Source organism: Anopheles moucheti, chromosome 2, assembly GCF_943734755.1.
Source record: "Anopheles moucheti chromosome 2, idAnoMoucSN_F20_07, whole genome shotgun sequence".
Lineage (NCBI taxonomy): Eukaryota > Metazoa > Arthropoda > Insecta > Diptera > Culicidae > Anopheles > Anopheles moucheti.
Window position 1 is genome coordinate 19,891,967 of NC_069140.1, and position 13,578 is coordinate 19,905,544.

Here is a 13,578-nt window from a genome sequence, read left to right on the forward strand (position 1 = left end):
TTTACTGTCCGGTTCGCGTTACCCGGGGCACAATTCACATTGTACAGATACCACCAGACCACCACGACCGGATGAGGAGAATGGGCGAAGCTACTACTTCATATCACACGATGAGATGATGGCGGATATTTCGGCCAACGAGTACCTCGAGTACGGTACGCACGAGGATGCGATGTACGGTACGAAGCTGGAGACGATACGACGCATCCACGCGGACGGCAAGATGGCAATACTGGACGTGGAACCACAGGCCTTAAAAATACTTCGAACAGCCGAATTTACGCCGTACGTTGTGTTCATAGCAGCGCCACTGCTGCAAAACATCGCCGACGTAAGTAGACACCATTTTCTGGTACATGATACTCGTTTTTAGTATGTAGCAATGAGACCCTCAACGAAATCGGCATACTTCAGCTGAAGATGCCGTTTTTTGGGAAGATGTATTTTTTTTTTGCGTTGTTGCCAAAACTTTGCTCAGTCTGCTGGCGGCAGCAGACAATTTTTAATGCGAATGAAGCTCTACTGCTTCGACAGTTCGAGTTGACGCGAGATTTATAATGTACCTTCAATTATCACCCGTCTTATTCCACCGCACCCGTCCCACAGTACGACGGTAGTCTCGAGCGTCTCGCCAAAGAGTCCGATATGCTGCGCCAGGCGTACGGTCATTTCTTCGATCTGACCATCGTCAACAACGACATCGGTGAGACGATAGCAACGCTGGAGAACGCTATCGACAAGGTGCATTCGACCGCCCAGTGGGTCCCGGTGTCCTGGCTGTACTGACAAGATAGTGAGCTAGAATGTCCCGCTTGTTTGGAGGATGAGTGCGATTGTGAATGCGATTGCGAGCTGGATCTTAAGTGAAGGGGGCTGGCTGGGTACCTCACGGAAGTAAATGCGCAACAACAAACCACTGCACAGTGACAAGTAGTACGTACACCGAAACACAGAGTCGGGCTAATGGTTAATTTTGTGCATGCGGTTCTTAGCGTTTAGTATCGAATCAAATCAAATTGGCATGGGTGCAATGGGTTTTCTGTTTAAGCAAACCGGTGGATGTACAAAGTTGATTTTTCGCTGTTTTACGTTCAACCATCCATTCGCTGCAAAATATGTTATTCCAAAGATTTTGTTCCCCCCGATGGACAATGATTAACAATTTTTATATCGTAATTACCCACGGTAGTGAATTGGAGTTCTATTTTTGCTCAATGTAAGTGTTATGTTTTAATTCCGTTTACATCACGTAGTAATTTGGTTTGAAAATGAAATTTTTCACCTCCTAGGTAAATATTTAAGCAGCTTGTTTGAGTGGTTCGTTTTGTACCACTTACATAACCCATTATGAATATGTTGTGAAACACGTTTTACCTGCGAAGTCGGTGTATTACACAGAAAGGCAAAAGTAAAATAAAAAAAGAAAACCAAAAAAAAAAGATAAAACGAAGTGATAGAAAACGCAAACATTCACACAACCACAAAACTTGCAAAGGAGTATAATTATAAAGATAATAATTAACGACACAAACATACACATACGACACACACAGATACACAGACACAACAGAACTAAAAAACAACTCTTTTTAAAAGAACTAACGCAAAAAGAGGTAAAAGGTAAACCAAACCCAAGATGCAAAAGAAAACGTGAAAAGCAAACAAAACAAAAAAAAACTAACAGAAAAAACAACAACAAATAAATTCAAACGATTACTGGAACGCGAAACAAACAAGCGGTGGAAATATTAGTTAGATTTAATCTTAACCAAAATAAAACTGAAAATGAAAAAAGAAAAACAAATGTTAACATAATTCATAATAATTATTATAATAACGCTAATAATAATGAACGAATGAAATTAAAACTCAAGAGTATTTGCAATTCAAAGAAAGTAAACAAAACAAACCAAACGACAGTAGAAACAAAATCGAATGGTGAGGGTAAATAAAACGGAAGAAGCAGTAAAAAAAGGACAAACAAACATTGAAGAGCGAGTAAAAAGCACACATACATATATAGGCGAGAGAACTTATTACGTTTGAATTGGGTGTAGAAAAAAAAAACGTTTAACGATGTGTTTTCGTGTGTTTTGTTTTCTAGTAATTTGAAGCATATTCGGAGAAAGCGATGGAGAACACAACCAGTTACGGCTAGCAGAAAAAAAGGGTGGCTATATAGGCTTAGAATGGGGCGGGTTGAACTAAAAGGGGTTTTGAACAAAACCCCGGGGGGTTAAATGTTATTTCAAATCAGCTGGAGTAGTAGTTGTAGTGGACGAGCAGCGAAAAAAAAAAGCATAATGTGAGACCATACACACCAGTTAGATGGTGGCATGGCTCATGTGAGGCAAACAAACACAGGATGCAGCTACGGCTGCGCATCCAGGTGGCATCAATCTGTTGGTACTTTGCCTAAATGGAAAATGAGTAAAACCAGTTCAAAGAGAAGCAAAACCGCGAACAGTGAGAGGCAGATAGTTTGTTGAACATTCATTCACTTATAGATGGACAATTGAACAACAAAATACAAAGCGAGAGAAGCATAGTAGAAGGGGAAACAAAATAAACAAACGGTTTACACATCTTACAGCACCTTTCCAGGTAAATTTCAAACGAGGTAGAAAATTACAATAATTTGATGGACATTTCCGTGGAGAAATGTCGCTAGCAGTAGTTGTCGTCGAAGGGATTGTTTTTCATTTGACATTTTATTGAACTTATGTTTTTTTTTGTTGTTAAATATGGGTTGAGCTTTACCGGTCGGGCATTTAAACAGTATATTGCTCACCTCATTTTCGAATGTGTTTGTTAATCATCGAACCTGCATTGCTAAAAAATGAGGTCAGCTTCGAAAGGTGTTGAAAATTACGCGCAAACAAACATACGCACAAACAAATACGAAATACGAGACCGCCTTGGTTACATTGTGCAACGAAAATCACGGTTGGTAAAAGCACAAAGAAAACAATACCTATACAACCTATACAACCTTATTCCACATTTACAACGTTTCGTGCTACTGCACACGGTACATCCCGAAACACTTTTTGGCTGGATCATTCTAAACCCACAACATCAGCATCGCCCAGATATACTTTTTTAAAATGAAACAACTAGCCAGCAAGTGAAAGTGCGGGACTACAGTGTCCAAGCGTGCAGTATGAAATCAGGTTTTAAAACTTTCTATACTACATTCCAAAACAAAAAAACTCCAGTGAAATGGAACGAACAGGAAACAAAACAATCGGATCGTAAGCCAACATTGTAGTACTGCTGGCCGCAACGATAATACGATGGAGTGAAGCTATGCAGAGCATGTAACCGAAGAGCTTCTCTTTATGGGGTATGTGTGTGTGTGGGTGTGGAGAGCAATGGATTTCGAAACAATCTTTAGCAATCATTAAAAAGCAACAGAATACAAACCATTACAATTGTTGGTTTCCCCCCTCCACCCCCAGCCCCTCATCCCAAGCGGTAGCGTAAACGGAAAAAAGGTGACAAAATTAACCCAGTTTGTATTACACCATTACGACGTACTTTATAGCAAAAACCTAAAGACATATATTTGGGCCGATACCGTTTGGTCATCTACATGTTTTAGAGGAACAAAACAAACAATCAAACATATTACTCGTAGGGGCAATACACACAGACAACACACACAAACACTAGGCACGCTAATACACGTACAGCAAACTGCGCCACGCGAAAGGCACACGGAAAGAGTAATATGCCATGCATCCAAAGGGACGTGGTACGTCCGCCAAAGCACTCCAAACCCGCAGTGCTGGAAGTGCAGCAAATTTGCACATAACGCAATCGACTAGCCGTTAAAAAATAGACAAACCTCTATCTCTAGAGTTCACTACCACTGAAAGCAATTATAGCAAACAAAAAGGAAAAACAACTCAAACACACATACACACACACATGTATCAAACAACAAGTAAAAATGGTCTATATTTATGAGAAAAATACACACATACACGCACACAAGCATGTTTAAGAAATCAAAAATATTGAGCGCTAACTTTCTGTTTCACCAGTCGTTTCATTAAAAGTACGATCAAACGATCAAAACCAAACAGGACCGCATAACACCTTCGCCCCCTGGAGAACGGACAATGGGGTTAAAGATAATAGCAAAACAGTGCATGTCTAGCCTTGACGGCTTTTCGTTGGGTTTTGTAAGAATTTTGCAACCCCCAAATAGATATGTGTTCTGTTTCGCCTGACATTGGAACGAACGCTGTTCGAAACCGATTGTTGTAAGGTGAATTTGCATACTTTTAGACGTTTCACAATTAGAAAAATCATGCGAACGATGCGGCCGCCAAGGGTAGATGTGCAATTATACCAAGCAAGTTAAACAAAAACAAACAAAACAAAAAACATACAACACTCAAATCGTACCAAGCAGTGAGATCTAAACACAACAATCTTAACTAAGCTAATTTGGAATGCGTTTGTTTTTTGCAAAAACAAAAATAAAACCAAATCGTTAAACACACAGTGATCCCCCTTCTTCCCCCGATGGACGGCAGTGTAATCTTCCTAGTGTGAAATCCGTGTATACAATAAAGTGAAGTTTTAAAAATATAATATTGACAAGCGAAAGTGCAACAATAACACGCGGCGCGCTACAGGAACACACAAACACGCAACAAGCACACACACAGACACACGCAGACAAATTCTTACGAATCGAAGTAAACGAACTCTTAACAATAAAAGCGATAATTTCTCGAAATTAAACAAAACCAACAAAAAAAAAAGAAACAAAACATAACTTCACACCCTCTTATAACGTTTGTAAAAGAAAATGGGAATGGAAGAAATGGGCTACGAATTTGAAAAAATAAACAAAGCAAAACACTAAAACATAAACAAACACAAAACGGCACACAAACTGTTGGCCCCCCCACTGACGAGGGGGAAAAAATTCAAAAACAGTATAAAAACAAACAAACAAACATTCAGCTAACCGTGGTTTGTACCCGAAAGATTTAAAAGCGAAACTAAATTTTCAATACCTAACCACCCTCGTGCACCACACAAAGCAAGGCACAAAGCCGTACCCCACAATGCGCCAAACCTGGTCGACTTAAAGGCAAAGGCAAAAACGGATGAGACACAAGAAAGGAATAAAAACGAAAACAAATTAGTAGCACGGCGCGCGTGTGTCTCATCAAAACACGCTCTTCCCTTTCGTCCGCTCGATAGCAACGGGCGCGTTACGCGCATGCTAGCAAACGAAACTAAAAACCAACAAGGAGACACACTTAAATAAAACAAAATGAAACAAAACAAAAACAACCCACACACGCGCACACACACACAGATGCGAACAAATTGGGAAACCAATGCAATGGGCGGGTGTGGGTGTGTGTGCAGGTTAAAGCAAGCGAGAAGTTAAACATTGTGAAGCTCGGAACTCTCTACTGTAAAAGTATTATTTTACTAGTTTACTTTGTTTTTGGATGAAAAAATTCTAATAAAAGTGACGTTAATATAAAAAAATATAAACCAACCGAATGTGTACCTGTGTTTTCTTGTATCGATAGTACAATACAACCCCCATGGTAAGTATATCTGTGTGTGTGTAGTGGATTATCACCATGCAAATAGTGTGTGCCGATTAATTGTTTTCCTAACCTACGGGCATGCGATGGTTTTTTCCACCACCATCCCCATTGGACGACGTTGACGTTAAGCGTATACTTCATGCTATACGTCACGTTGGGTCGAATCCGATTTCCGGATCCGTCGAATCGAGGCCACCCCGAGAGGATATGTGTATAAATATATTACTGTAGCGTGGCGTAACCACACAATTCTTTCCATCTGCTGCCTCTCGTGGTATGAAATACGACCGCAACGCTTAGCCGTCCCGGTGCAATTTGCACAATCGATCCGCAGGATCCGAGCGGATGTCCCTCTCGTCTAGCTGTAGAAATGGGCCCAGTCCGTTCAGTACAGACGACGGTACGTCCCTCCGGTTCTTTGGCCACGTTCGAAAGACTGTTTACTCCCGTTTGCACAGCACAGCACAGTGGGCAGTGTTGTGTGGTATTGTTAACGCTGGCATGAATATTCATATCCCAGCCAGACACCGGGTGGCTCGCTGTTTTTCGGTCGCCCAGGACGTCGGAAACTGCCCCCGGCCGAATAGTGGCGCAGCAAAGTAAACCAATTCTGCCGACGGTGCTTGTTTGCCCAGCGTCAACCACCGTAATTAGAGCGCAATCTTTAGACGGGCGTGCCTTCATTGATTTCGTACCGAACCTAGCTTCCTCTCCTTCGCTTTTGGTGAGGATGGCATTCTTGGGAGGATGGCATGATGGCGGCGGGAAATAGATGCATCCTTCAACCGGTGCGTGTCTGACGTTGCGGCTGAGTTACAATGTTGCAATGCGGGAGAAAGAAAATTAAAATTGCCCCAGGCGGAAGAGCACATCTATTATGGTTGGACGACGGGTAGGTCTTTGCAACGGACAGCTCGCACTGCTCGGTGTACACAATTATTTCGGTACAAGGTATCTACTCTTTTGTCTGGTTTTGTGTGTGGAACATGCACTCACGGGTGTACTTTACAGGAAACAAGCACTTTCTAATGAGATACATAAATGATAGATATTTACCAGCACGTAAGCTTGTCGGGTGCTCTGTAATGGTTTTGCCTATTTGTTAGACACGATAATGGATGGTAAGCTGCTATGGAAGATGCAGATGGCTAGATCGCTAGAGTTAAAATAGTTAAAATTGGCAAGCATCATAACCGAGTCTATAAAACATACTTTCGTGTTTTACTTACCTTATCTTGGTTATTACAGTTATTCGATTATTCGATTATTTGACTCTCAATTAAACAGCTGCTCTTCTTAATGATCTTCGTCGCTAGTAAAGACTCCTTACTAGTTACAAAATATGTCCGAAACAGCATATGTTGATACAGCTTTTATTTCTCGCATAATGGCATTAATCACGTCTGCCTGTCGGTGTCACATTCCTAGCAAACGCATTAGAGTGAAGGGGGAAAAGGCAAAACGGATCCTGCATCTCTTTCGTATTTTGCGCCGATCCGTCCGTCGAAAATGCTTCAGAAACGATGGAATTTTTGGTTTCCAACACCAAGAGAGCATGATCAACGAAGAGGTAGCACAAATTTCCGTACCACGTGGTAGCATTTCATATAGCTGCACCCTTCCCTCTAGTGATCATAGCGCTTGATCCGTCGACTGATCTTCCATCTCTTTCCGTTCGTCCAAACGGTACAGTGCGTACCACAACTGTACCCAAGTTTATTTTTATGGAAATAATAATGTGGAATTTTGATGGAATATATTTATGTATGGAATCCTTCTAAACCCCCAGACATTTCATGACGACAAGAGATATAATTATTGCGAAATAATTGAACAATAAGCAATGAATAATATCTTCGGAAATAGTGGCATTCCATGTTTCCAACTGCTAATAATTAAAAAACTTACCTGCTGTACAGTTGTGAGATGCACTGTAGCAACTGGATGGATGAAACGAGACGGAGGATTCTCGCCACAGTACCTGAGCTATTTACTCTATCGATGGCTCTCCCTAGTTGGATATTATGTGCAACTAATAGCCAATGGTAGAAGATCTCTCATTCTGATGATTGATCAATACCATCAAAGCGAATGATAACGTGAGCAAGCGATATCAATATGTTATGTACAAACATGGCGGATCCTTGTGCGGATCAGATTGATGTTATCTCCTTTCATGGATGCTCTCTTGGTGTTAGAAATCACAAAACCGGTCGCTTTTTGGTGGCTCCGATCGCATGCGCGGAGAGACTTCGACGAAAGGAAAAGCGCTTCAAAATAATATGCAATGACGACTGTGATGATCGTGTGCTCCTCTAGCTTTAGTGAGGTGGACATTAAATACTTACGGTGATTAATTCTTTCCATTTTGCTCTCTGTTGTCCCCCAACAAAGATTGTCATCAAGAAGCAGAATAACCATATGGGAATGTGGAAATGTGGGAGGCAAACAGTACCGCGAGCTCGTCGGTATATTCATGCAAACTATATACTCAGTACAAAACCGCATGCAATTATGAGGCGCGATCAGCATCTGCTGGTGGCGATGCTTTATTCTAAACGATTTTACGTACATACGTGTTTATATGAAGTATTTTGTGGACAGTGTTTTTGTGTGTTTATTAAAAGTTTATTTTATAGTTTGATCTTTGGAATCGTGGTTCAGTTGAGAAAAGGGATCAACGGCGGATCAAACGGTAGACGGAGTAGGTGGTCGCCTAGGGCCTCGCCGTGTTGTGTGGGCCCCAAAAATTGTGTGTAGTAGTTGTATACATAGGCCCAGTTTCCTTATGCTGGAGGGGGCCCCGAAGGGTACCACAAGAGGCCCTAGGCGTTTCCCCTGGGGAAATTTGACCGCGAACTACCCGTGGGATGATTCAAAGTGAGTTCAGGGGCCCCTTCTTACTGCGCCTTTAGTTTTGCCCCATTTCAAGGTTCCAATGCCCCCCAATTCATCGTTTTTAAAATTAAAGGCCCGATTTATAATTCCGCCCTGGGCCTCCAAGGGGATTGATCCTTCACTGACTAGTACCAAGAAACAGTATGGTCCGACTTTAGAACAATTTAGTGCTCATAACCTGTGCATTTTGAAGACCTTTATCAAATATTCCCATACTTCGTTAATTTAGTAGCCATTTTAGTAGGGTTTGTTATTATACAATTGAGTATAGGAAGGTAAAGCTGGAACACCTTGGCAAACCTCCCTTTTGCCATTCGGTAGCTACTTGGCAAACATGACGATTTTTGCTGTATTAGACGGCCTACTTAGATAGTCTTTTGGTACTTTTTTCTGGATATTATAATTAACAACTGTAATCTGGCACGAACTTTTACAGCACGACTGTAGGATATCTCGTCAGAATTATTCTTCAAATCTATTCATCCTGATCTTATTTCAGGTTATTTACTATCCTCCAAAGATATCCTTCATGATCACAGATACACTAACGATATTGAATACTTATTGAAAATAAAAGTCCGCCATTCATTTCCGTTACTCAGTCTTTCCCTTTATCACGCTTCTTTTTCGTAAAAGTCATAATACTCCAATAATTTCCCAAACACCCTGTACATAGCGACCCTGGTAAGGTAATTTAATCCACACGGAATGTCTCCTCAATTTAATTTAATGTACTGTTGTTGTCCTGATGATGTTCGGTTATCCGTGGCAGGAGTATCGAGTGCATCGATAGTTCCACATAACTCAGAACGTCTATGGCAAATGGAGCTTGCCAGTTGCTTCACTTATTGAGTGGCGAACCCACAGAGAATATACTACTGATTGAAAATAGCGACATTAATCATGGTATTAATAAATCCTGCAGTCCACAGCACTGTAAATATCAGTCACATCCACATGATACACTCATGTGATGATTGTAATATGATTTCTCTCAGCCTTTCTTCTATCTTACCCCACTATTTATTTATTGGTCTTCCTTGAAGGAGCATTTTTCATTCTGATATTTCCCAGCGGCGATGAGGTATTTATATTTTTACATACAAACCTAAACGCTTCACCTTTCTTGCTCTTACTCTTCTCCCCCCAGTAGGCAAATGTTTGCAGAACATTCCATTCCCTTTTATTCGACTAGGTGTACCTGTGCGCTGGGACATTAATCTTGCCTTCAGCGGGACACGTTTGTTCCAACGGTGAAACTGCACAAAGACACAAGCAGCGCCGGGTGTGTCACGAGACGCGCTTTGTTTACATTCCTTTTGAAGGAAGTAAAAAAAAAATATCACAGCAAAAAAAAAGACGATGAAGCAAACTGTCCCTTTTTCGATGACAACTCTCGTTAGCATTTATGGTCTGACCTTTCTGCAGGGGGTTGCTGTTTTTTTTCTGTACCTTCTTTGAGACTACTATTCCTTTGAGCAATGGGTCTCCTGTGTCCCGAAGTGGACGAGAGTTTCTTTTTTTCCAGGTGCGCCGTACGCCTCGTCAACGCTAACGCTACCACGTTAAGATGGTTTGACGCGAGGAATATTGGGCACATCGGAAACGTGACCTCGCTGGAGTAGAAAGCAAAAGAGCCGGCGCCACACAAAAACACAGGACTGCTTTCTGAGTTGGTGCTGAAAATTTCACTCGGCCACACACACCGTGATGCCCCGTTCGAACCTTATTTCCATCGGAACACAATTTCCGTCCACTTTGCTGCGTACTTCCCTTGGCGGGCGCCAACCAGGACGCAGGATGATGCTGCTGCTACCGTTTCGGCTGAAAATCGGCTCCCGCGTATCAATTTCGCCGTGTGCGTGCGTGCGCGCGGCAGCAACTCGTTACCCGATGCCGACGGTGTGCCAACGGAAACATATAATAGCGGAAATGGGATGAAAAACAAAAACTTTACCGTACGGCCCGGGAAACCGGGACACGGAATCGGAAAAGAAAGTTCACGCTCAACGTGCGGTTCGGTTCCGTTTCGCAGGCACAACCGGTCCTCGAAGCTGGCCATTTGCGTTGATTGCGCCTATCGATCGTTCGTTCGAGCAAAACACGCTGATAAGAGGCTCGGAACGCGCGTCCGTTTTGTGCACAAAGCCCGTGCTGAAAAACCCCCTGAGAGACAGATGGTTGTAACGGTGAAAATTCGTGTGTGAGTGTTTGCGAGTGCAAATTATGTGATTTGTGGCCAGCTCAGGAGTTGGTAGCCAGTTTCTTGGAAACACGCAGTTTGTTGGATGCCGCCGGGCGGTAGCACCGCCACTGAATCGGTTTGATTGAGCATGTGTTGCGTGCTTATGCACGCTAATTGGATTCATCGTTCATCGGTTCTTTATTGTCCCACCACCGTCCCGGGCTAATTCATTATTCGCTGCAAGTGAATGCAATTGATTTATCATATTGTCTCGTACAAAAAACACGTCTTTAATGTTAGACACCGGCACACACGTCGTGCCTCGAGGCACGAACGCTCTCTGCAAACGCTTTCGACTCAACGATCGCTGTCGAACAAAAAGCGGATGCTCGTGACTGGGCGAAGAAATTGGCAGCTTTAAAGCTTGACGGTAAGGCCGCTGGCAACATTTTTGATGTCCGTGCCATAATTTGATTTCAGCAATCCGGCCGGAAATGGACTCAATGCATAAGAAGCATGGGCGATTTTGTCCTCCCAAACCTCGACCGGTCGGTTGAATTCGGTGATAAGAAAGTCCCTAAACCCTAGGCACAAACACGCATACTCACACACATACAAACATGTACGGTTTCACACTGTGGAGCGTCACCGAAGAATACAAAATTAATTTTACCATCTTGAAATGGAGACGCCTGGTGTTTTGCTGTGTCGCGCTTTCGCTTGGAGGCAAAGTTAACGCAAACGGTATTTGGTACCGTGATGGGCGATGCCATTTTCTTCAACGTTTACGTTCGAGCCGTGGTGCTTTAATTTTCCTGCTTTTGAATGTAAAAGTTTATCGCTTCTGAAGGTTGCCGTACATATTTTGTTTGCTGCTACTACAGCCGGCGTTACCGCGGATGGCGATGATAGATCCGCGTTTGCTTGAGATGGAGCAGTGTTCGGTTAGTGTTTCGTGGACGTGGTGGTGGTGAAGCAACAAGAGAACAAAATGTAGCACCAGATTTGCGTAATGAATTTAATTCCATGCAATCACTAGATTAGCTGCTCTTTTACGGCTCACTGCATCGGTATTTGGCGAAAAGTGAGCTGAAAATAATCTTCACTAAAAAGATATTTTCTGTCAAAGGTTAAATGTTTCTGCCTTAACTGTAAGGTTCGAAATGAAAGTGGTTTGAAGCAGCTCAATATTTAGTTGATATATGGAAAATTTAAAATAATATTTATTATTTAGTCATTATATTAATTAAAAAGTTTTGTACTACTAAACTTAGCCCCATGACTTAATGGGTATGTTTCAATGCACACTAATTGTAGCATTCAATTATGCAAAAGAGAGAAACATTGGATAAATGTTTCGCCACCAATCAGTGGCGCCACGGCACTGCAAATGCTTTGTTATCCGCTCAACACCAAGGATGAAACATTAATGCATCGATGCGCACGAGTAAACCATGCAGCAAATTATCTTATTAACGACGCGTTGCTTCTACCCCGGGGGCAGTCTAGTGTTGATGCACAACCGCACAACACATCGGTCGTCGTCCGGTGGCTAATTATTTCTCTTGGCTATGAAATGTGAAACTTAACGCTGCTGCTAAAATTTGACTCTTCGTTCTCCCTCTCCCTATCTCTCTCTCTCTCTCTCCTCGTTTCGACAATGGCAACGGTGTGGAAAACGGGTCACTGTTAGCGTAAGCCAGTCTTGTACTTTGATCCCCTGCTCGCTTCGACAGCTACAAGGCACAATATTATTTGGCAAAACAATTAAGTGCACGGTGATGTTACTGCCCCTGCCTACGCTTCTAGTACCTGTGATCTGTGTGCATACAAACGTGGCGGTTTATACCGAAACAAAAAGATGACAACGGACTACAAAATACGGAAGCTACGAAGAACCGGCCCCCAAAGGTACAACATGGCGGCGCTGTGGGGAGTAGGATCGTTTGATTTCATGTTTATGGGTATGGGTACGGTGGTTAAAAACCTGTCCCATATTTACCACACTTTCTGCTTACCCAGTACACACGCCCCGGCATACGGAACGGTAAGTAAAATGGCGAAATTATTGGGAACGCTGCAAGGTTTTGCTGTTCGCTTCAAAGTAGACTGTTCGCAAAGTACGGAAAGGCAGCACTTTACTAGCACCGACAAGAGAAAAGTAATTGGAGGGACACGGTTCCGCGTACCGTCGTAAGTCAAGCGCAGAAGCTTTATTTCCTCGAATATTAGAAAACTGCATCTAAAGGTTATTAAAATCACGGAGTTGGGAAATTATGTTCATTGAAAAGTTGTCGGATGTGATTGTTGATTTAAATTACATCATGAAGTTCATGCGAGACATGCTTACACACTTCCAGTATATGAGTTTTCATCCCGAGAAGCGGATAAAGCGCATTAAATTAATATAATTGTTGCTACAGAAAGTCGACAGGGTATTCGACAAGGGAAATAGTTGCAGGCTCACTTCTGTTCCTCTCGGGCGAAAAAAAAAGAGTATGGCATTCAATGATTGAGGGAAAACAGTGATCGAGGAGGCAGTGAAGTGTGTACAGCGGCGGATCGAACGGTAAGCGAAGTAGGCGGTCGCCTAGAGCCTCGCCGTGTTGGGGGCCCACACACATCTTTTTCGTATTTTGTTGCGCCGTTTGCCGAAAACGCTTCAGAAACGATGAAATTTTTGGTTTCTGACACCAAGAGAGCATGATCAACGAAGAGATAGCACACATTTCCGTACCAGACGGTAGCATTTCATATAGCTGTACCCTTCCCTCCAGTGATCATAGCGCTTGATCCGTCGACTGATCTTCCATCTCTTTCCGTTCGTCCAAATGTTCTAGCACCTCAATATGACTCCATCCAAGTTCATTTTTATGGAAATAACAATAAGGAGTATTGAAATCATAT

General features: G+C 42.5%; 1 protein-coding gene across 4 annotated transcripts in view; it reads left to right on the forward strand.

The window, feature by feature from the left end:
- Nucleotides 1-2,087, forward strand: part of LOC128297848 (peripheral plasma membrane protein CASK) — a 217,489-nt gene extending 215,402 nt beyond the window's left edge. For all 4 annotated transcript variants that reach the window (XM_053033555.1, XM_053033554.1, XM_053033556.1 and 1 more), the window contains 2 exons: nucleotides 48-331; nucleotides 607-2,087. In XM_053033555.1, the coding sequence (XP_052889515.1) occupies nucleotides 48-331; nucleotides 607-786 (464 nt within the window). In that variant the 3' untranslated portion in view covers nucleotides 787-2,087. The remainder of the gene's footprint in view (nucleotides 1-47; nucleotides 332-606) is intronic.
- Nucleotides 2,088-13,578: the final 11,491 nt, after the last annotated feature.